Here is a 24,952-nt window from a genome sequence, read left to right on the forward strand (position 1 = left end):
AAGAATGTGTTTGTAAATGTATAGCCCAATAACGGGAAGAGACACGGGAAAATGGCAGGGGCAGCTGCATCCAGAGAGGAGAGCCTGGGGATCAAAATGTACAACTGCTCATTCAAAAAATAAATACAATTAAAGAGGCTATATGTTTTCAGGGATACTAAGATAACTTGAAAGCTAAGTCCTGTTTTGTGAAATGTTAGTAGTTTTTAAAAATCAAATACAATAAAAACATTTTGTGCATTAGGGTAAAAATGATTTGAAAGAGGAGGGAATTAAAGTGAAATCAAAGTGGAAACCATTAACTCAGGCAAATGAATGCATTTATGTAAATATTTATACAAAAATAGCCCTTAGAGCAGTGGATACACTTTCCCAAATATGGTTGCTTCCCTTTTGATATTACACACTAGAAAATATTTAAGTTTGTTAATTCTCAAAATTACATGTCAATGATATATTTTTAAAAGCTATATAACTTGTACTATGCCAACAGTGAATCTTATTAGAGTCACAGTGTCATCCAACGTCTAGCAAGAGAAATCAGTTGGTAAGAATGTCATTTTAAAAAGTCAAATAGAGCTCTAAACTTGAATCATTTACATCCTGCCCTTATACAATGTTTTTAACCCTTCTTAAAGACTCTTAAAATATACAACTATGTACTTTCTACTTTAAACAAAATGAAAAATGTTTTGAGTATCAAACAGTATATTATCTACCTTGTAGACAGCATCTTCATCTAACACTGCCACTGTGTTAGCGACTTTTAAATGACATAAAATAGAAGAAAAGTTGTTCCTAAATGGTTTTATATCTAATAAGTCATGACAAATTTGGCACTAGACTTTATCTGGAAACAGCATTCATATTATTTAGAAATAATAGTAAAATCTTGTTGTTTTAGGTTAATGAACTCCCCTTAGGAAGGAGCTCTTTGGGACAGTTTTTAGTAACACTAATTTAAGTATATCATTATTGTCCCTTGCCCTGCCTTAATTTGGGGTCATCTGAATTCTGAGTTAAGGAATTATCTATCACCCAAGTCTGGAAACTTACAAATAGGACCAGTATAGGAAATCCTAATTTAACTCTGATAGTAAGTAACTAAGAGTCTTAATTATAGTCGTTAAAAACAGCCATATTCCCACATTATTCTATTTACAATACTTTATATAATAAATAACTTGCAGCAATATGGTGAGACTCCCCTAATTTTGTTTTCCACAAATTTCTAGAGGCTTCTTGTTACTGTCATTCATAAAAACATATCAATTGTAGACTTATGCTGTGAGAAAATGGGATTTGAGAATATTTAGAAATTTTCCACTGTGGCACAAATATGAAGGCCCAGTCAGCATGGGAAACGCTTTTGTTTCCTCACGTTAGTACAAAGAACTGTCGGAGGTGAGAAGGCTGAACGGAGAGGGGAGCTTCTTCTTGACCGGAGGCCCCGCAACCCTGACCCCAACCGATGGGAGGCACAAGGTGCTTGCCGACTTCTGTCTGTTCTTGTTGGTGCTCCAACTCAAAAAGGACAGCTTTTTCGAGATTTTCTTGGTTTTATCAGTTTTATCATCATCATCTATGGCTAAGCAGATCATGGAGTAAGTTTTCTGCATTCCCACAGAGTATGTGGCACATTTGCTATGCTGCACACAGAAAAGGAAAGAGAAAGGTGTTAGAAGTCAAGATGTCAGAGAAACGATTGCGAAGTTTGAGACTCGGATTCTGCACTCGTAGCATCCTCTTTAAAATTACGTTGACATAATTCTGAAACTCAGTGACAAATGCTTATATAGAATTAGGTTCTTAACAACAAGGACAATTCTTAAGGAATATACTCAGTAGTAGTAATTCAGGCTAGAGACCACTACCTTTTAAGGTTATTACATTTGAAAAAGTAATACATACTCATGGTCAATGATATGAAAATGCATGAGGTGAACAGTAGGTGTCCCTCCTACCTGGGCTTTCAGGCTCTTCCCCTGAGGTAACCACTATCTGTTACACTTTTAGAGATAACATTCATATACAGGTATTGATATGTGTGTAAGTATACATCACCATTTGTCTTTCCTTAAGAATACACTACACACACTTGTCCGCACCCTGCTTTCTTCACTTAATGTATCCTGGATTTCAGTGCACACCAACAGATGGAGATCAACTTCATTCTCTTTAATGACAGTACAGGGTCCATGGTGATGAGGATATTACATTTTTCCAATTTTTTAAACGTGAAATAAACATAACATCAAATTTACCATTTTAACCATTAAGTTATGTTCATTTCACCAGTTTAAAGACATGCCCTCCCATGTGCCTGGACCCTCTCACTCCCTCTCTCCTCCAGGTATCCCCTCCTTTCTGCTCTCCTGTCTCCTAAACCTTTCCCATCTGCACACAAGCTAACTGTGCCATCAACACACACACCTTTGAAAAACTTTCCTTTACCCCTACATCCCCCTCCCAGCTACCACCGCAATATCTCTGCTCCCTTTCACAAGTCTTCCCTTTCTCTCATTCACTTGTTTCCTGTCCTCATCCAGCATGCTCCCCACTACCCAGTCCCCAAATCTTCCTGGGGCACCTCTGACACACTCAGGGCCTTACGGAGCACAGCTGGAAACCACTGCACTCGTCTAAATCTTAGATTATACAGATGAGGACCATGAAGCCTGCTGAAGGTCAAACAGCTTATTAACAGCAGGCAGGGCCTGATTCCAGGTCTTTGATTCCAAGCCTAGGGTTCTTTCCACGACATCAGTGGTAGTCAGAATGTGCTCCATGGAGAGGTACTAGGGATCCCCACCGTAATCCAGAGAGAGTGGGGTAGCAGGCAACCAATTCAGCCAGAGCACTGGGCTTTACTGTTCCCATGATTTGCTTTTGTTTGAAGAGGCTCAGCAGTTAAAAACAGTGCTCACAGCAAAGGAAACCATAAACAAGATGAAAAAAAAAAACCCTCAAGAATGGGAGAAAATACTTGCCAACAAAGCAACTGACAAGGGATTAATCTCCAAAAAATAGCTTATGCAGCTCAATATCAAAAAAACAACCCAGGGCTTCCCTGGTGGTGCAGTGGTTGAGAGCCCACCTGCCGATGCAGGGGACATGGGTTCGTGCCCTGGTCCGGGAAGATCCCACATGCCGCGGAGCAGCTGGGCCCATGAGCCATGGCCGCTGAGCCTGGGCGTCCGGAGCCTGTGCTCCGCAACGGGAGAGGCCACAACAGTGTGAAGCCTGCGTACCAATCAAAATATGGGTGGAAGACCTAAATAGAAATTTCTCCAAAGAAGACATACAGCTGACCAACAAACACATGAAAAGATGCTCAACATCACTAATTATTAGAGAAATGCAAATCAAAACTACAATAAGGTTATCACCTCACACCGGTCAGAATGGCCATCATCAAAAAATCTACAAACAGTAAATGCTGGAGAGGGTGTGGAGAAAAGGGAACCCTCTTGCCCTGTTGGTGGGAATGTAAATTGATACAGCCACTGTGGAGAATAGTGTGGAGGTTCCTTAAAAAACTAAAAATAGAACTACCATACGACCCAGCAATCCCACTACTGGGCATATACCCTGAGAAAACCATAATTCAAAAAGAGTCATGTACCACAATGTTCACTGAAGCTCTATTTACAATAGCCAGGACATTGAAACACCCTAAATGTCCATCAACAAAGGAACAGATAAAGCAGATGTGGTACATACATACAATGGAACATTACTCAGCTATAAAAAGGAACGAAACTGTGCCATTTGCAGAGACGTGGATGGACCTAGAGACTGTCATACAAAGTGAAGTAAGTCAGAAAAACAAATACTGTATGGAATCTAGAAAAAGGATACAGATGAACTTACCTGCAATGCAGAAATAGAGACACAGACGTAGAGAACAAACGTATGGACACCAAGGGGGGAAGAGGGGGGTGGGATGAATTGGAAGATTGGGATTGTATATACAATAGTATATACACTATTAGTATATACACTACTATATATACTACATAGTATATACACTACTATGTATAAAATAGATAACTAATGAGAACCTACTGTACAGCACAAGGAACTCTACTCGATGCTTTGTGGGGATCAAAATGGAAAGGAAATCCCAAAAAGAGGTGATATATGTAAACGTATAGCTGATTCACTTTTCTGTACAGCAGAAACTAACACAACATTGTAAAGCAACTATACTCCAATAAAAATAGAAAAGAAAATTAACAAAAAAACCCAGTGCTCAATTATCTAAAGTCCATGCTGGGTGAAAAGAATAGCCATGTCATGGTTATTACTCTCCTAACACCTATTATGAATTGAAATGTATCCCAGCTACGTATGGTTTTCTCCATTTTCCCGAGGCTCAGAGCAAGTCTCTGACGCCCAAGGTCATGGAACTGGTGAAAGCTAGGATTCAAATGCAGGCAGTCTGAATACAGAACCCTTGCTTTCACCCCTACATCAGATTCTTCATTGGCCTGGTTCAATCAGAAGTGTGACAGGAGGGCTTCCCTGGTGGCGCAGTGGTTGAGAGTCTGCCTGCCGATGCAGGGGACACGGGTTTGTGCCCCGGTCTGGGAAGATCCCACATGCCGCGGAGCAGCTAGGCCCGTGAGCCATGGCCGCTGAGCCTGCGCGTCCGGAGCCTGTGCTCCGCAACGGGAGAGGCCACAACAGTGAGAGGCCCGCATACCAAACACACACACAAAAATAAATAAAATAGAAGTGTGACAGGACTAACAGATAAGCCTTTCAGTCTCTTCAGGGGCAGGGCTGCGTTCTAAAGCTGCAGGTTCTCCAGCTGTGCCTAATAGACTCCAGCCCTCAGTCCAGAGCCCAGCACTTTGCTATTTATCCTCTTCTTGGACAAACTTCTTTTGTTTCTGGTTGAGACCTTGATCACTAGTGTAGCAATGCTATGGATTCCACCCCTAAAAGTGCCATTTTTCATGATCCCTTCTCCCAAGATGCTCTGAGTCCCTTGACTACTTTATCTTCTTCTTTTTTCTAACTGAGTTATAATTCACATACCATAAAATTCACCATTTTAATACAATCCAGTGGTTTTTAGTAGTCACAGAGTTGTGCAACCACTAATATTAGTGAATTTCAGAACATTCCCACCCCCCTCCAGAAGAAACCCTGGGGAATTCCCTGGCGGTCTGGTGGTTAGAACTCCGTGCTTCCACTGCAGGGGGCGTGGGTTCGATACCTGGTCGGGGAACTAAGAGCCTGCAAGCTGTGCGGTGCAGCCAAAAAAGAAGAAGAAAAAAAAAGAAACCCTGTCTCATCAGCAGTTACACTCCCCATTCCCCGACGCCCCAGCCCCTGGCAACCAACCACTAACCTACATTCTGTTTCTATGGGTTTGCCTATTCTGGACATTCCTTACCAATGGAATCACACAATCATTCACTCTCCAACCCTCTCTAAGTCTGAGTTCTGTCGCCATTTCCCCATGAAAAGTGTCCTTTTGTCCTGCTGCCAAATATAACAGACATGGCTCTGCTTCCCTCATTCTCCACCTCTTAACTGTGCTCAACACAAACCACCACTGTTTCCGGGCAGGATTTTCTTCTCTTAGTTTCAGAAGCCCCTCTTTATCCCACCTGTCTGCACTCCCCTTTGCACCTACTTCTAACTGACCTCCAGACGCTTGTGGTGTCTCTCAGGGTTGAGTCCTCCACCCTGAACCCCTCGAGGGTAATTTCGTTTAGCATCTTACAGCTTTAAATATCATCTCTGTGCTGATGATCCTCAAATATTTAGTTCTAGGCTGACATTTGCCTTGAACTGAGATCTGAACATCCAGCTGCCTACTTTACCTTTACATCCGATGCCTAATGACACGCGAACCACACACAACACTTGTTTTTCTCTCTCCTCGGCCTCCCTCACCCTTGCCCCGTCTCCCGTCATTAAGAAAAATGATGCAGTAGTTCAAGCCAAAACCTGTGCAGTCCTCTCTCTTTCCCGCATCTTTTTTATACAAGTCATCCACAAATGCATCAGCTCTATATCCAAATTACGTCTCAGGTGCACCCACCTCTCGCCACCTCCACTGTCACCCCCTAGTGGGACGGTGCTAACGTCATTGGCCTGGGTGACTGCCACAGCCAGCTTGCTCTGCGGCCACCTGGCTGGCCTCCAGACAGCAAGACGGCCTTCTAAAATAAACATCAGCCACGTCACTCCCCGTCTCAAAAGGTTTCAAACTCCGTCCACTGCCGATGAAGCCCTGCCTCCCTCCCACCGCATTTCCCGCCACTCTCGCCCTTGTCAAGACGCTCCGGCCCCGCCACTCTCGCCCTTGTCAAGACGCTCCGGCCGAAAGGCCTTCTTTTAGTTCCTCTAGCAGGTGAAGCTCATTCCTGCCACAGGGTCTGGTCTCTGCACCTGTTGGTGCCCCTGCCCACGTGCTCTTCTTGTACCTCTTCACATGGCTGGTTCCTCCTGTCACTCAAGCCTCAGGGCAAGCCCTGCTCAGGAGCCCCTCCCAGCTCCAGTCATTCTAGCACATTACACATTTTATTTCCTTTACAGCACTTACCCAAAATCACAACCACTTATTGCTTATTTAGTGCCAGCTTTGTGGGGGCAGGGACCTTATCTGTCTAATTCCAGCTGTAGCTCCAACACCTGAGAAGGGCCTGGCACACAGTTGATGCCCAATCAATATTTGTTGAATGAATAAACACATACTGTTCTAGAGGGAAGCGTCCAAGGTACATAATAGAATGCAGCAAGCACAGAAGGGTGCGTATGCCACAGTTCCTCCGACTTGGGGAAACAAAGGGATGTAACTGTGCACATGGACTTGCACAGGCTCAGACGCTTCCCAAGATCTCCCAGGAAACAGCTAACACTGTCCCGGACAATGTGCGGAGAGCATCTTCCACACATCATCTCAAGCCCTGCTGTATCAATTCAGTATTTTTTAAAATCATGAGTATGTACTACTTTTGCAATTGAAAAGAATTTAACCAGAAAAATAAATCAATTGGTTCTTTTTTTTTTTTTTTTTTTTTTTTTTTTTGCGGTACACAGGCCTCCCACTGTTGTGGCCTCTCCCGTTGCAGAGCACAGGCTCCGGAGGCACAGGCTCAGCGGTCATGGCTCACGGGCCTAGCCGCTCCATGGCATGTGGGATCTTCCCGGACCGGGGCACAAACCCGTGTCCCCTGCATCGGCAGGCGGACTCCCAACCACTGCGCCACCAGGGAAGCCCCAATTGGTTCTTTTATCTATAGCAGGGGTCCCAACCCCTGGGCCGTGGATCGGTACCAGTCCACAGCCTGTTAGAAACCCGGCCGCACAGCAGGAGGTGAGTGGCGGGAGAGGGAGCGAAGCTCCATCTGCCGCTCCCCATCTCTCCCCATCGCTCCCCATCGCTCACGTTACCGCCTGAGCCATCCCCCCCGCCCCACCCCGCATCCATGGAAAAAGTGTCTTCCGCAAAACCGGTCTCTGGTGCCAAAAAGGCTGGGGACCGCTGATCTATAGGATTAAAAAAAAAAGCTTTCCAGTGATCTCCCTGACCCAAGTTGAGCACGTCCCAGTGATGACGGGCTTAGGAGTTCAGTCATTTGTGGCACGTTACAAATGCAGGCAGGAGGCAGGGGTCCGGATAAAGACCTCTGGGGCTGGACTCACACTGACTTCCCTCCACGTCGCTGTTTGCTGCCAGGGGGCATCAGCACTCACCATGGACGACGTGGCATCCAGGAGGCTCACGACCTTCATCTCAATGTCGTTCTGGCCAAAGCTCTTCAGCAGCTTCATAACCTCACTCACGGTCAGCCACTTACAATCCACGTCTTGAATGGAAACAATATAATCCCCTTCCTTGGCTCCTGCTACCTATGAAAGTATGATTTAAATAAAGGTCAGGGCTTCCCTGGTGGCACAGTGGTTGAGAGTCCACCTGCTGATGCAGGGGACGCGGGTTCGTGCCCCAGTCCGGGAGGACCCCACATGCCGCAGAGCAACTAAGCCCATGAGCCATGGCCACTGAGCTTGTGCATCCGGAGCCTGTGCTCCACAATGAGAGAGGCCACAAGAGTGAGAGGCCCGCGTACCGCAAAAAAAAAAAAAAAAAAAAAAAAAAAAAAGGTCAATGTTCTGTTCATTCAGATCCCTAAAGCAGTTCCCAAGTTCATTAATAAAATAATTATCTGCACAAGTTTGCTTCAAGAAGGCAAAAATTAATCCTTTTCTCTTTGGGCAAGAAAGGTATGAGGGGCCTTCCCATAAAGCAAGGCATTTTACATAGAGGAACCCTAAATTGAATCACCCACATACATTTGTTTGGGCAGCTCTCTTTATATTTTACCAGTTTCACTGTCTGCAAAGATGCCAGTGGGTTTTGCTCCCAATTTAGAGGGGTCCACACTTACCGTAGCAGAACAGTATGGATCCAGGAAGTGGACCTGAACTGGGGAGTTTCCTCTCAGGGTGAACCCCAAGTCTCCTCCTTCTGCAGTGAAGTGAATGCTTCGAGGAGGTGTCCATCTCTTATTAGCCGAAAACATAGATAAAGGGCCCTTCGGAATAGAGCATCATTAGCTGTAGGAGCTGAAGGCTGAATCAGGAACTTTTGAAAACCAAAGGAAATGATGCCTTATTGTCCTTACAGATTTCATTCGGCCCTGCTCCGAGACTAATGATACCATCTGAGATAATACATGCTACAAAGTCATACAAGAAGGTTAATTGCCATTTTCTCTAAAAGATCCAATATACTTAAGATAAAATTATCTTTTTAAAATTATCTTAAATAATCTTATATAACATCTGTAATTAAAAATCAAAAACATCTAAAAGTAGCCTTTTACATACTTGCAACTTACAAAAAAGCTTCACCCTCAAGTCATTATGAAATAAATGTTGAACATACCAGCTTCTGGAAGAAGTCCGTTACTGTCACCTTGGAGAACTGTGGCGGTATAATTTCAACCTCTCGCTCAGTTTTAGCTGGAAAAGAAGATTAAAAGTAAAAGCATAAATGTTACTGTAATGGAAAGTTATCCTTGAAAACTCAGGGCTAACTCCATTTGGGTATCTACTATGAGCTGTATCCCACTCTGGGGCTGGGATAGAGTAGTGACAATAAGACAAATCCCCTGCCTTCGAGGAGCTTATTTGTATTCTAGGGGACATCCTCTGGTATTCACAAAATCCTACTGAGAAGTAACCTACGTTTCAGGTGTGGCTGTTATGGAAATACCATGCTTTCAGCACAGTTTCGGGTGAGATGGGCTTCCTCTCTTCAGTGTTCATGTGTGATGTGAGGATTTCAGAGTGAGAAGTGGGTTTGCCAAATCTCCACTATCATATTCATGGCAGGCTCAAGCCAACCCTTCCCATGAGGCTAGTCAGTGTCTAACAAAGGATCCCAGTTCAGGCTAAGTATACATGAACAACAGTATAAAAAGAAAATATGGGGAAGAAGACTGGCACTGCCAAGGAGACTGACACACCCCTGTATTCACGGGACGGCCCTGTGGTTTCTTACAAACAAACTGCTTCACACAGCACTGGGCTCAGACAGGCTACTCATCCACTACAAGAGTGGTGCCACCACCCCCAGACAGCCTCGCCAGGAGCTGTGCATCTCCCTCCCTCTGTGGACGTTGTCTCTACTGTGTGGACGAGGGGGCCAGGGAAGTGGCCTGCGTCCATGAAGGAGAATCCCTGAGCACCATTCCTGTTTCCACCAACCAGCTTGGTCACCTGGAGCAAAGACTTTGATCTCTCTAAGCCTCCACTGCCTCATCTTCAAGATGCAGGTGAGACTAGTATCACCCTCATAGTCCTGGGGAGCGAGATCTCACTTATACGTGGAATCTGAAACGGCCAAACTCTTCAAATCTATTTAGGATAAAAACCCGCAATGAAAGGGGTATAGAGGGAACAAATCTCAACATAATAAAGGCCATATATGACAAGCCTTGAAAACTTTTCCTCTAAGATCAGGAACAAGACAAGGATGCCCACTCTTACCATTTTTATTCATCATAGTATTGGAAGTCCTAGTCATAGCAATTAGTCAAGAAAAAGAAGTTAAGGCATCCAAATCAGTAGTAAAACTGACACTATTTGCAGATGACATTACTTAAAGAGAACCCTACAGACTTCACCAAAAGACTGTTAGAACTAATCAATGAATTCAGTAAAGCTGCAGGATAAAAAATCAATATACAGAAATCCATGGCACTTCTATACACTAATAACAAACTATCAGAAAGAGAAATTAAGACAATCCAATTTACAGTTGCATCAAAAATAATAAAACACCTAGGAATAAATTTACCCAAGGAAGTGAAAGATCTCTACACTGAAAACTATAGGACATTCATGGAGGAAATTGAAGAAGACACAAATAAATGGAAAGATAATTCCATGTTTGTGGATTGGAAAAATTAATATTGCTAAAATAGCCATAATACCCAAAGCAATCTACTGATTCAATGCAATCCCTATCAAAAATCCAATGGCATATTTCACAAAACTAGAACAAATAATTCTAAAATTTGCATGGAACCACAAAAGATCCCGAATAGCCAAAACAATCTTGAGAAAGAAGAACAAAGCTGGAGGTATCATGCTCCCTGATTTCAACTATACTATGAAGCTACAGTAATCAAAACAGTATGGTATGGGGCTTCCCTGGTGGCGCAGTGGTTGAGAGTCCGCCTGCCGATGCAGGGGACACGGGTTCGTGACCCGGTCCGCAAAGATCCCACATGCTGCGGAGCAGCTGGGTCCGTGAGCCATGGCCGTTAAGCCTGCGCGTCCAGAGCCTGTGCTCCACAACGGGAGAGGCCACAACAGTAAGAGGCCCGCGTACCGCAAAAAAAAAAAAAACCAGTATAGTATGGGCACAAAAACAGACACACAGATCAATGGAACAGATCTGAGAACCCAGAAATAAACCCACACATAGATGAACAATTAATTTATGACCAAGAAGCAAAGAACAGACAATGGAAAAAGGATGGTCTCTTCAATAAATGGTGCTGAGAAAACTAAACAGCCACATGCAAAACAATGAAACTAGATCACTATCTTACACCATACACAAAAATTAACTCAACATGGAGTAAAGACTTGAATGTAAGACCTAAAACCATATAATTCCTAGAAGAAAACATAGGTGGAAACCTCAGTGACATTGTTCTTAGTGATATTTTTGTGGATCTGACTCCAAAGGCAAGGGAAACAAAAGCAAAAACAAACAAATGGGACTACGTCAAACTAAAAAGCTTCTGCACAGTGATGGGAACTACCATCAAAATGAAAAGGCAATTTACTGAATGGGAGAAGACAGTTGCAAATTATATATGTGATAAGGAGTTACTATCCAAAGTATATAAAGAACACATACAACTCAACAACAAAAAACCAAACAACTCAATTAAAAAATGGGCAGAGGGTCTGAATAGGCATTTTTCCAAGAAAGACATACAGATAGCCAACAGGCACATAAAACACCACTAATTATTAGGAAAATGTAAATCAAAACCACAGTGAGATATCACCTCACACGTGTTATAATTGGCTATTATCAAAAAGACAAGAAATAACAAATGTTGGAGAGGATGTGGAAAAAAGGGAACCCTTATACACTGTGGGTGGGACTGTAAATTAGTGCAGCCACTATGGAAAAACAGTATGGAGATTCCTCAAAAAGGTAAGCATAGTTCATATGACCCAGCTATTCCAATTCTGGGTATTTATCTGAAGAACATGAAACACTAATTCTAAAAGGTATATGCACCCTATGTTCATTGCAGCATTGTTTGCAATAGCCAAGATATGGAAACAACCTAAGTGTCCGTAGACGAATGAACAGGTAAAGAAGATGTGGTATATATATACAATGGAATACTACTCAGACAAAAAAGAAAAAAAAAAAGAATGAAATCCTGTGACTTGCAACTAAATGGATGGACCTTGAGGATATCATGTTAAGTGAAATAAGTCAGATAGAGGAAGAAAAAAACACCATATGATTGGAATCTAAAAAAATCCCCCAAAACAAATGAACAAACAAAACAAAAACAAACTCATAGATACAGAGAACAGATTTGTGGTTACCAGAGGGGTTTGTGGGGGAGGGATGGGCAAAATGGGTGAAGAGGGTCAACTCTTTGGTGATGGATGGTAACTAGACTTGTGGTGGTGATCACTCCAGTGTATACAGATGTTGAATTATAATGCTGTACACCTGAAACTCATACAAGAAAAAATAATAAATAAAGTCAAACTCCTAGAAGCAGAGAGCAGAATGCTGGATGCCGGGGGCAGTGGGGGGTGGGTGCTGTGAGGAAATGTTGGTGAAAGGGTACAGAGTTTCAGTTATTCAGGATGAGTAAGTTCTAGAGGTCTAACACAGTGCGGTGACTATAACAACACTATATTGTATACTTGAGGGTAGATCTTAAGTGTTCTCACCACACACACACTCACACACAGACACGATGAACTAGATTTTGAAGAAATTTTCACTGCCAAAGTAAAAACTTTTCCCTGCACCCACTGGATTCACGGTATCAGTGAAAATTTTACTTCTTGTTTCATAATAAAAATAATTTTTGTCTGGGGAAAAAAAAAAAAGAAAGCAAATGGAGAAAACAGGGTAAAGATCAAGCCTTGGAGCAGGAATAAGGATGCAGGTGGCTTTCAAACTATGGAGCCGGAGGTAAAAGACAGATAGCAAAGCGCAGTTTTCCAGAAGGCAGTTGGCATGTGGGTGGGTATGGAGCATAGGGAAAACGTCGAGGCAAAAGGCAGTTCCTGGGGTCTCCTAACTAGCGGTGGTGGCTGGAACCCCAGGGGGAGGTCGTGAGACTTTAAGAAAAGGAATCTAGAGGAAGCAAACCAGGGAGAGGAGACCCGCAAGAACGCCAGGAGGGGAGGTGGGTTTGGGCAAGACCGTCAGCAAATAGGGTGGAGAGGAAAGTGAGGGCAAAAAGAACCAAGGTGGCAGGGCCCTGATGCCACAGGTGGTGTGTCGAGGGGCAGGAGGGGGTCAGCTGCCACCAAGGGGTCAACAAGGACGAAGACCGTAAAGAAGGCCCTGGATCTGGGAATGAGGAGGTGAGGACTCCAGGGCAAGAGCAGCACGCGGCCCTGTCCCAGTGCCCGGCACACAGCGAGGGTCTGCCCGGCCCCTGCAGGATGAGCGCCCGAGCGCCCCTGCCTCTCACGTGGCACACTCTGCACCTGGCACCAGCACCCAGGCCACTCACAGATGATGTCGGGAACCTCGGTCAAGCTCAGCAGGTCATAGTCCTCACGGAGCTGGGTGTACTTGAGCCGGGATCGCTGGTGTGCCGCAGACAGCACCTCCTGAAGCACCTCGATGTTCCGGAGTTTCTTGCACAGGCTGGCCTCCCTCACGGACTCCTCGTGATGGGTGACAGCTCGGCACAGATGGGACTTGCCTGCCCACAGAAAATCAAGCCCACAGACACATGTCGTAAACTGCAATGTGAGGACCTCAAGGAGAGCCCAAGTGCCCAAGGATTCGCCCAGAAAGGTGGATGTTCTCTTTTCTGAAGGATCTGCCTGGATGGCTTCAGTCCCTCTTAAATGTGTGTACAATATGCTCACTTGTGTCTATAAAACTTTCATTCAGCAAACATTTACCGAACATTCTAGGCATTAGAGATAAAGCAATGAACAAAAACTCGCCTCTGCATTCATGGAGTTTACATGCTAGTGGTTGAAGACAGATAATTAACAAGCAAAGAAATATGTAATGGTTCGTGTGGCTATAAGGTTCTGGAGAAAAATAAAGCAGAAGTAAAAATAGGCAGATGTGACACGAGAAGATGGGGAATGGGGAGTTGCCCTTCTATTATGGGTGATCAGAAAAGGCCTTTTAGAAGGTAACTTTTAAGCGGAGCCCTGAAGGAAGTGAGGGAGAGTCAAGAGGATATCTGACAGAACAGCGCTCCTAGAAGAACAGCAGCAAGTGCAAAGGCCCTGGGGCAGGAGCATACCTGCATGTTTAAGGACAACAAGGAACTTGGGAGTTTGGTTGGAGGGAGTGAGGGCTAGACAGAAGGGTAGGGAATGAGGCCAGAGAGGAACAGGGGCCTGACCATGTCCAGCCTCACAAGTGCAGGTGAGGAATTCTGCTCCACCTCTGGGTGAGATGGGACCATGAGGGCTCCCTGGTCAAAAGCTGGGCAAGCTGTGTGACCTCTCTGGGCCTCTGTTTCCTCAGATGAAAAATGGGGAATCATGCCATATGTATCTCATAGGGTTGTGTGAGGTTTAAGCGAGTCAATGTCTGTTAAGTAAGCACTATGTAAGCTTGGACCAGGGTGGTAGGTAAGAAGTGGTCAGATTTGGGATATTTTTCTAGGTAGAGCCAACGGGATTCGCTAATCAAACGCGGGGATGAGAAAGAAAGATGAGGGTGGAGAATGCGTCCAAGGTTTCTGGCCTGCACACCTAGAAGGATGGAGCTGCCATCCCTGAGATGGGGAAAGTGCATGTGTGGGGTGGGGGGACAAGATCGGGTGGAGGAAGAATTCAGGTTTGGACATGGAAAGCATACTCACTCTGAGACCTGTTAGAGACCAAACTAGGACAATTCATTACCAGTTCTTAGGTGTGGCCTAAGAAATGCGTCCTTCCAGATTAGCATGACCAAGGGCCATCCCCTGGACCGCTAGGGTGTTGGAAGATCGCCAAAGTCTGGCTCCATTGTGGGAGCCCTGATCCCTCACAGAAGCTGTGAGAACACAGCTCTGGAAGCCCGTTGGGGCCAGAGGACTATGCCTCCCGGTTTCTGAATCCAGAGTGGCCATGATGACCCTGGAAGCCCTACTCTCCGGGCCCTGCCCTGGGGACCTGTCTGGAGCTGCTTGTGAGTGGGAGTATCAGATGGGGCACAGGGAGGGAGGGAGCAGGAGAGCCGACACACACCCAGCTGCCGGCGCTGGTGAACGTTTTTCAGCGTGGCCAAGGGCGTCATCCCCTCTGGCATGTGGTCGTAGAGCTGGGACAGGCACTTCTCCTGGTGGTCCTCATCTGTGCCAGGCTTCACTGCAACAAAAACCACAGGATAAATCCCTTCTTGCGGCTGCGGTGCAGGCTCTATAGATGGCACCGCAGACCCACTGAGAGATCCCTCTTTCAACCACATCCCCAGGTTCCCTTCTCCAGCTTTACAAGGCACTTGGGATAATAGGTCTCCTTTCCACCCCTTGGCATACCCAGGCAATCAAGCCCAAGGTCTCTGTGCAGGGGGCCCGGCACACTCTAGAGGCTCATGATTTGGCTCCAAGCCCCTGCTTTCTACCTGCTCCCCGTCACCCATCTCATGAACCTCCAAGCACAGCCCCACCTCAAACCTCTGGGGGCCTCCATGCCTGCACCCTCCCTGGCATGTGTCCCCTCCTGACCTCACCACACCACCCACCGCTACCTCAACACTTCCGGCCTCTGTTCCAGGGCTCACTCAGACAGATCCTGTTCTCACTCGAGCTGTCCTTTCCCTCCTCGTTCAGCTGGGAAAGTCCTCCTCAGAGTCCCCCGTCTAACTCGAATGGCACCGCCTCTGAGGAACCAGCCATGACTCCACCAAGGACTCCAACTGCTACCTCATTTGTGTTCCTACCACAGAGACTGAAGCACTGTATTTCGGCTGGTTTACATGACTTGTCCTGCCTACTAGACCATAAAATAATGCTAGCAGGAGCAGCTGACACTTCCAGAGAGCCCACCATATACAAGGCACTATTTAGCTTTGCACAGAGGCATTTAGTTTTCACAGCAGCCTGTGAGGTAGGTTCTCTTCATGTCCCCATTTTACAGATGAGAAAACTGAGGCACAGAGCAGGTAAGTAACTTGCCCAAGATCACCCAGCTAGTAAATGACAGAGCTGAGATATGAACCCAGGCAGTCTTGGTCCCAGAGGTTATCCTTTTCGTTACTCAGAGGGCTGCCCTGATGAGCACCAAGTGCAACAAACGTCCCACCCAACCTCAGATCAGAGCCAAGACTACAGGGAGAAGGGTGAGGCACTCACTGCAGGCTGGACATTCAAGGGGGTGCCCCAAACTCAGCCATCAAGATATATATGATATTTTAATACACTTTTCTAAATATCAAAATGAATACAGAAATATTCATGATAAACAACCGATCAAAAATTTTTTTAATTTCAGGTTCCCATGTGGCTCAGTACGGCACCGTTATTGCTCTGTGTCCTTAGTTAAAATTTTAATCACCAAGGATTTTTTTGCCTTAGTTTTGATTCATTTACAATTATAATGTTAAAATATTATCTCAGTTACTGAGTTTTATCCCCTTAGATTTTGTGCCTGAGGCGAGTGCCTCCCTGGTCTAGTCCTGGCCCTAGATTCCAGGTGAAACATCATCTCCATGAAGCTGTCTGTTCCATCCCAGGCAGAAGGAACGCTACCCCTCTTCCTCCCACAGGAAGGAACCACCTAATCCCACCCTGTTGCCTGGGCCAACAAGTAATCCCCACCCTCTGCCCCCAGGCTGTGAGCATCTCCCAGGCAGGTAGACAGCTCTCACTTAGCTCAGAATCACCCAGAGGCAGCAAAACCATAACCCTGACCAAAGCCCAGAGCCCCGAGATGCCAAGCCTTACACTGGTGGTCGATGAGGAGGGTGGCTGTGAAGTAGTGGGCCAGGGCTTCATAGTGGTGCGCCTTCACGCAGGCCAAGCTGGCCCAGGAGTATGGGATGTTCTCCTTCACTGGCTCCTGGTTCATGGCCGTGTGCAGCTGCCGATAGACCTCTCCCACCTAAAACGGAAAAAATGTTGGGAACGAGGAGGGTGGCACAGGGGCCCTCACGTATCTGGGCTGCAGAAAAAGAGCCCTTTCTTCTAGGCAGCGGCCCCTGCCAGAGGTCGCTCCAGAATCTGGGAGCAACTCCAAGGTCTCCTAGCGCTGTCAGTGTCAGAGTTAACAGGGAGATCAGGCCACTGTCATTATGCTGGTTTTTAGGCTAAGCTGCAGATGGAATCAGTGATCCGTATCTGAAACACCATTACTTGCCAAGAAAATGCAAGCCAGCACTCTGGCCAGCCTGGGCAGGCATACTGCCCAGGTCACGGGCAAGATGCCGTGGGAAGCCCCCGCTGCGTCCAGTGGGCCCACACCAACGAATCCCACTCACTCCGAAAGTCACGGGAAACAGCAAGGCTTACCTTGGCAGCCTCCTGAGCCACCTTCACCAGCATGAAGAACTCGTTCTGGATCCCAGAAAGGCAGATTTTCTCAAACATGCTTTCTTGGGCTTGCGCGAGCATCATTTTGACCAGCACACTGAGCATAGCGGGACTCATGTCGTAACTTGGAGTGTGAGTAAACGTCTCTTTCAGGTAGTTTAAAACCCCTACGATTGGAATTGTTTTGCACATTAGTTGGGGATCATATTTATTTCACCATGCTGTCAGGAGTATGGAAGATGACAGAAGCAAAAATATAAAACTGGTGTCCTGAAGCATCTTTAGAAAAATCTGATTCTCAATTACCATAAGATCCAGCAATTCTACTCCTAGGTATAACCCCACAGAATTGAAAGCAGAGATTTAACTTGATATTTGTACATGAATGCACATGACAGCATTATTCCCAATAACCAAAAGGCAGAAACAACTCAAATGTCCATCCACAGACATGGGGATACACAAAATGTGGTATATACCTACAACGGAATATTTCAGCCTTAAAAAGGAAGGCAATTCTGACACACACGCTAAAACATGGATGAAGACATTACACTAAGTGAAATAGGTCCATCTCAAGCACCAATGTCATATGATTCCACTGGGTGAGATGAGGTATCTGGAATAGTCAAATTCACAGAGACAAAAAGTAGAATGTTTCCCAGGGGCTGAGGGGAGGAAGGAATGGAGATTTAGTGTCTAATGGGACATAATTTCTGTTTGGGGTGATAAAAAAGTTCTGGAGATGGATAGTTGCACAACCATGTGACTGTACTTAATGCCAACGAACAGGAATCCTAAAAATGGTTAAAATGGTAGTTTTGTTATGTATGTTTTACCTAGCTAGAGAACTTTTGTTTTCCAACTCTCTTCCAAAACATTTACGTCTGTATCAAGCAAGGAAACCAGCCTGCTCCCTGTCCATTCCTGTCTCACCTGGGACACTTGTGAGAAATTCCATACGTGACTAGACATTTGATGGAGGTGAAGGCAGAAGGCAGACAGAATGACGGAAGGGCTCTCAGGCGGACAAGCTCACACTTAACCCCTGGGTCATTCAGAAATTCCGGGCTTTCCCCCAGGACCTCAAGAAAGATCAACTCAACCACTCCAGTGGAAATTTTCATGCCGTAGCCCTCAGGTGACTTTTTTATGTGTTAGAAAAGTGTCACAGCATTAAATGACAATCAACCTGGAGCTGAAATAAAATCTCCGGCACAAATCCCATCTGACTGGTTCTTCTGGTGTTGCTGCAAAGCATAAACTGCCCTGCAGAAGGAAGGCGACAGCTGCAGGCTGTCTGCTCCTTTCTGGGGTTCGCTCCTACTCTGTTCTCAAGCTTTGTTTTGTCCATATCTCTGGAATCTTAGAGACAGGTCACCAAGCATACCTGCTTCAGAGTCCTCAGAAGGAAAGATGAGCCCAGAAAAGGATTTACAGTGAAAGAAATCAACTCCCACATGGAATTTCACAGTGTCGTTTCCTCCCAAGGGATCAATCATTTTAACCAAGCAATTCCATGATCAGCCAAAATGGCAAAGCCACAGTTCTTCACGGCCTTGCAGAGCAAACTCAGATACCCCAAAAGGTTTTCTGCCAGGGGTAACATCCCGAAACAGAGTGACAAGGACCAGCACAGAAGGAAACTCGCTGTGGAGCCAGCTCAGTGCATCACACGTTGGTCTGTGCTTGTCACTGCTTTTGCCCACTATTCCCTGTGCCGAGACTGCTGGTCACAGGCCCTGCTAGAGGGGAGCAATGCAGGACCCTCGGACGCCCATGAGGCAGGCCTGCCCATTGCACCTCGCCTGGCAGCCCCCAGTCCTCTACAGGCTGGCACTAAGTGTCACTTGGTAGGGGGCCAAGAAGAGCAACCTTGGGTGAGCCAGCTTCTCAGAATGAGCATAACAGAAAGGCAAGTGTAGTAATATGCACCAAACAGGCAAGTCTGATGAAAGAAAAAAGAAAAAGCTTACATTCCCACCATTTGAGAAAACTTATTCTCTTCTTCGAAACTGTGTTCAAAGAAACAGTCTATTCACCGCCATCTCCGGGGCCACTCGTTTGGAAAAGATTAATCGTTAACTACTGTGTACACGAGCCACATTCAGACAGAGACAGGGTTTGAGCCAATAAGTGATTTTCTTGATGGGAAGATACACCGGCTCTGGAAACTGGGCTGGCCCTTTCAGGCCTGTGAGGCCAAGCGTGGGCCTGGGGAGGACCCACGAACCCCCTTCAGCTGGGGTACCAGGGCCACCTGGCAGGGCCAGGGTTCTATCCCGGCAGCCCTCGCAGAGACACACCTGCGGCTCTCTGAAAGGCATCCACTGCGCTCTGCAGCCCAGCTTCTGTCTGTCGATTGCACCGGGTCCCGATCTGTGTGTAGACGGCTCCAATGTTAAACAGAATGCTGGCCTTCTCCAGCAGCAAGTTCTGTTGGCTAACCGGAACCCCCGTGAGGGAGTCATACCTATTTAAAAGAAATGTCTTTTCAGAATATGAATTCCTTGGCTAGTGAGTGCCACCTTTGGGTAAAAATGGACAGAACTTATTTCTTGAATAAAACTCAAAGATGCACATGCAATGAGGTTTTATTTCCAAGCAAGACGATGGGCCTGATCATACTGAATAAAGACACCCGCAAGCGCAAACTGAAATAGGGATTCTCAACCGGGACGTCCTTCCATAGGTGAATGGATATACAGACTGTGGTACAGCTACACAGTGGAAAATTATGCAGCACTAAAAAGAAATGAGCTATCAAGCCATGAAAAGACATGGAGAAACCTTAAATGCATGTGACTACGTGAAAGAAGCCAATCTGGAAAGGCTACATACTGTATGATTCCAACTATATGACATCCTGGAAAAGACAAAAAGAATCAGTGGTTGTCAGGATTGGGGGTGGGGAAGGGTGAGGATGCCTAGGTGGAAGGCAGAGGATTGTAGGGTAGTGAAACTGTTCTGTGTGATACTAGGATATGATGTGGATACATGTCATTATTACACTTGTCCAAACCCATGGAAGGTAGCCCACCAAGAGTGAACCCTACTGTAAACAATGGATGTTGGGTGACAGTGAGCCAATGTAGGTTCATCAGCTGTAACAAATGGAACATTCTGGTGGGGGGATGTTGACAGTGGCGGAGGTTGCGGGTGTGCAGGGGCAGGGGCTACACGGGGACTCTCTATACCTCCCCCTCAATTTTACTATGAACCTGAAACTGCTCTAAAAAATACAATGTATTAAAAAAAAAAAAAAGAAGGCTTCTCCTAAATGAAATATAGCAAATCCTAACCCTTCATAATTCTTCCTGAAGTCTAAAAGACTCAGGATATGTTTTAAAGTTCACATATCAACCAGGGGATAGCTATGGAGCTTCTTCCTAATTCAACACTAAGGAGAAGTCACATTTGGCCCTTTCACCCACGTGCCGGCAGCTAACCCATCTTTAGGAAAAGTCATCTGCCTTTCCTTCCAAAAGGAAGCATCAATAGCCATCTGCTGTGGTGAAATTAAACTCTGAATATGCCCCTTAGCTACTGGGATTTACTTTCATTTCACACAGCCCTAAGCAACTCAGAGAAGAGGTATAGCATCTCCAAAATATTTAGACAACACTAATCATGCTAAGTACCAACTCTGGGGAAGAATCCAAGGTGCTGCTTCAGTTTTTAAAATCTGATCTATTTCTGTTTGCTGCCCTTGTCACTGGGACAAAACCTGATTCCCATTCCCATGCCATCTGGGACAAGAATCTTGTTTCTTGTTAGTTCCACCTCAGAGCCCCAGTGTTTCCCCCGCGATAAGATGAGCATGAAAAAAATGCCTCTTCTCCTCGGCTCACTTGCTCTGAGAAGCAAGAAGCCACGGTCCGTTGGAGCCTTCTCCCCCTGCATCCCCTTCATAAATAAACACTGGTTTATCTACATGTCTCCTGTATTAAGGGGACAGTTAGAAAGAGGAGGCCACAGTGCAGAGGAGCCTCCGTGGGACAGAGGCTCCCAGCTGTGGCCAGAGTGGGAAAGCCCCAGCCCAGGCACCTACCAGGTAAACAGGATCCCCATCTGTCGGGTGGGTGGGAAGAATCGGCTCTCAACAAACCCCAGCTGGATGAAGTAACTCATCAGCAGCTCGACCCCAGCCTCATCTCGGCTGGGCGTGCGACAGGCCTGAAAGGAAAGGAACCACTGAGGGGGTGAGGGGGTGACCGGGTGAGCATAGAGCAGACAGCCAGGCAGGGAAGATGCTCACACACGCTATTTCTCTGGAGCCTAGGCCCCAGTGCTGGTATCATGAACTCTAGGAGAGATGGGCAAGGCTGGAGTGAACTCATGAGACCTGGAACCCAGCCCCAGACAGGTCTGTCTGTCCCCTCTGTGGTCTTCTTATGTGGCAAGTTGAATGGACGATTCTGACAGTTCCTCCCTACCACCTCCGACAACCAGCAATTCTACAAGACTTCAAATGAAATAATGGGATCATCTGAAGACTCATCAAGCTCTGGTAGCCACCCTCCTCACCCTGCTGCACACAGAAACATACTTGTCTCAGATCCATAAGATCTGCTATTTCATCTTCATAGAGGTAGCTATCTTCACTGTAATGTTCCAGAATAAAATCCTGTAAGAAAAATGAGATACTGTAAGGTGTGACTCAAAACCGTAAACAGGTAAAATAGTAATGTCTAAGGTGCCCCCTCCTTTTAAAAATACATGTAGAGGGACTTCCCTGGTGGCGCACTGGTTAAGAATCTGCCTGACAACGCAGGGGACATGGGTTCGAGCCCTGGTCCAGGAAGATCCCACATGCCGCAGAGCAACTAAGCCCGTGTGCCACAACTACTGAGCCTGCGCTCTAGAGCCCGCGAGCCACAACTACTGAAGCCCGTGTGCCTAGAGCCCATGCTCCGCAACAAGAAGCCACTGCAATGAGAAGCCTGCGCACTGCAACGAAGAGTAGCCCCTGCTCGCCACAACTAGAAAGACTGCGCGCAGCAACGAAGACCCAACGCAGCCAATAAATAAATAAATAAATAAATAAATAAATATTTCTTTAAAAAAAAAAACATGTAGAATTCATAAAAACTTATGGGAGAGTGTACACTGCAGGGATTTTCTAAGTGGTGGGATTTATTTTCTTAATTTTATTTATGTATATTAAAAATTTTTGTTTTTGTTGCTTCAATAAAAAGGGAAGTTGAAGTTATTTTTTATTTAAAAATGGGGACTTCCCTGGTGGTCAAGTGGTTAAGACTTCGCCTTCCAATGCAGGCGGTGTGGGTTCCATCCCTGGTCAGGGAGCTAAGATCCCACATGCCTAGCGGCCAAAAAACCAAAACATAAAACAAAAGCAATATTGTAACAAATTCAGTAAAGACTTTAAAAATGGTCCACATCAAAAACAAAATCTTAAAAAAAAAAGTGTCTTGGCAGCACAGTTAAGTGACTTGTGTAAGTGACTATAAGTTCAATAATTCTAGCAAACATCACAGATATTCAGGGGCTCAGACCTTCGTCCTTTGGGCACAGGGTCTTCCTGGCAGAGGGAATTCATGTCTGGGGACTGTTATGAGGATGCTACCCTCAGGTCTGAGATGGGGACCTCTGTGAGAGCAGCTCCGTGCACTTCCACAAACAAAGCACCCCTGTGAGACCTCCATCGGGGTCCAGTGTTTCATGACCACTCGGTGAGTTCATTCGGTCATAAGATACACTGATGAACACCTGCTATGTGCCAGGCACTGTTCACAGTGCTGGGGCTACTTCAGTGAACAAAACAAAGATCTTGCCCCATGGAGCTTATAATCTTACAAGGGAGCACAGACATTAAGTAACAGGCACAACAAATAGGTAAATTATATCATATATTAGGAGGAGGCAAGTATTACAGGAAAAAATGAGTATAATGGGTATGGAGAATGGATTCTTGCATAACATCCTCCATAAGTGCTGGCTCTCCCTGGCTGCAAAAAGTTGAGGAGAGAGATTATTCATTACATTTTCCCAAGTGTCTGTGAGTATTCTCTTTACACACTTTCTACATTAAAGTCCCTTCTGCTTTTTATGTGTTCAATGAATACCTACACATACACCCATATACTCTCCGCTTACAAAAATGGGACTGTACTGAATGAATATACAACATTGCTTTGCTTTTTTTTTCTTTTCTTTTTCTTTTTTTTTTTTGACTGCACCATGAGGCATGCAGGATCTTAGTTCCCCAACCAGGGATCAAACCTGCGCCCCCTGCAGTGGAAGCGTGGAGTCTTAACCAGTAGACCATGGGGGAAGTCCCTGAAATGGTTTTCAAATATAATTAATTATGTTATTAGTGACATTAACTATGGTGAGGATGATCTGGGGGACAAAGCTCCTCTAGGGCTTCTCCGACGACATCCCTGAGAGCAGCGTTAGGGCCACGACTCAGGAGATGCTCCGGGATGAGAACTGTATCCTTTCCAGAGCAGCACGCTGCTCTGTCAACTACTACTGCGGACACTGGCAAAAATGTTCTTAAAATTAGGAGAGAAATTACACTTAAAATGAGAAGTTAAAAGAGAAACTTTACGTCAAACTCACAGAGGTCAAAGAGGATTCTGATACATTCTAAATGTATTCTTGACTTTGAAATTTAGTAATCTAGGATAGATTTACACATATTTAGTAGAATAAAAAATATCAAGCGGAAACCCACTGTAAATATCAGGGGCAAGACAAGGATGTCTACCACCACTGCCATTACTTAGTGTAATTCCGAAAGTTCTCTAGCCAATAATTTAAGAAAAGTAAGATATAGATGTTAGAAAGGAAGAAACAAAATAATTTTTGTGCAAATAATGGTGTTTTTACAAACTCCAAGAGCATCAACTAAAAAACCACAAAATTAATAAGAATTCAGTAAAATGGCCAAAAAGTTAATACTAAAAGTTAATAGTTTTATAAAGAACAGACTTGTGGTTGCTAAGGAGGAGGGGCGAAGGAGAGGGATGGACTGGAAGTCTGAGACTAGCAGATGCAAACTATTATATACAGAATGGATGAACAATGAGGTCCTACTGTGTAGCACAGGGAACTATATTCAATATCCTGTGATAAATCATAATGGAAAAGAATATGAAGAAGAATATATATATGTATAACTGAATCACTTTGCTGTATACCAGAAACTAACACAACGTTGTCAATAAACTATACTTCAGTTAGAAAAAAAAAAAAGTTAATAGTCTTCCTTTCTTACACAAACAATAACCAGTCAGAAAAATAGAACAGGGGATCAAAAACTTTCACAATTATAACAAAAGTACAATATCCCTAGGGACAAAATTAATTTAATTAATTAAGCAGATAACTATTAAACGTTACTGCAAGACATGTTATTTCATTGTTTCATTTATTCATTAAATCACTTTTTAAAAACAAGATAGACATGATCCCTGCCCCCATAAAACTTGCTGTTTGTTGATTATCAACAATTGGAAATATTACGCTCATGGATGAAAATGTACAGTATTGTAAAGATGCGATTTTGTCCAAATTAAGCGATGAATCTAATGAAATTTCAGTCAAAACCCAGAAGTGCTATTTTGGAGAAACCTAACAAAACATGGAAGTTAAAAACACGGAAGAAGGGCTTCCCTGGTGGCACAGTGGTTGGGAGTCCGCCTGCCGATGCAGGGGACATGGGTTCGTTCCCCGGTCCCACATGC

At 45.1% G+C, this 24,952-nt stretch overlaps 2 protein-coding genes across 2 annotated transcripts in view; one reads left to right on the plus strand and one right to left on the minus strand.

Moving 5' to 3' along the window:
- FAAP24 (FA core complex associated protein 24) overlaps window positions 1–24,952 on the plus strand; it is a 238,959-nt gene that overhangs the window by 2,940 nt on the left and 211,067 nt on the right. The gene's annotated exons all lie outside the window — the stretch shown is intronic.
- The window catches only part of RHPN2 (rhophilin Rho GTPase binding protein 2), a 59,720-nt gene continuing 35,071 nt past the window's right edge, over window positions 304–24,952 (minus strand). Inside the window, exons 5-15 of the mRNA XM_082605815.1 lie at window positions 21,790–21,867; window positions 21,292–21,416; window positions 19,547–19,713; window positions 17,220–17,407; window positions 16,656–16,812; window positions 14,959–15,078; window positions 13,269–13,463; window positions 8,912–8,988; window positions 8,412–8,558; window positions 7,720–7,875; window positions 304–1,649 (exon numbers count right to left, since the gene is read on the minus strand). Of these exons, the coding sequence (XP_082461941.1) occupies window positions 1,383–1,649; window positions 7,720–7,875; window positions 8,412–8,558; window positions 8,912–8,988; window positions 13,269–13,463; window positions 14,959–15,078; window positions 16,656–16,812; window positions 17,220–17,407; window positions 19,547–19,713; window positions 21,292–21,416; window positions 21,790–21,867 (1,677 nt within the window). The 3' untranslated portion in view covers window positions 304–1,382. The remainder of the gene's footprint in view (window positions 1,650–7,719; window positions 7,876–8,411; window positions 8,559–8,911; window positions 8,989–13,268; window positions 13,464–14,958; window positions 15,079–16,655; window positions 16,813–17,219; window positions 17,408–19,546; window positions 19,714–21,291; window positions 21,417–21,789; window positions 21,868–24,952) is intronic.

Source organism: Mesoplodon mirus, assembly GCF_964341445.2.
Source record: "Mesoplodon mirus genome assembly, chromosome: 19".
In the NCBI taxonomy this organism is placed as follows: Eukaryota; Metazoa; Chordata; class Mammalia; order Artiodactyla; family Ziphiidae; genus Mesoplodon; species Mesoplodon mirus.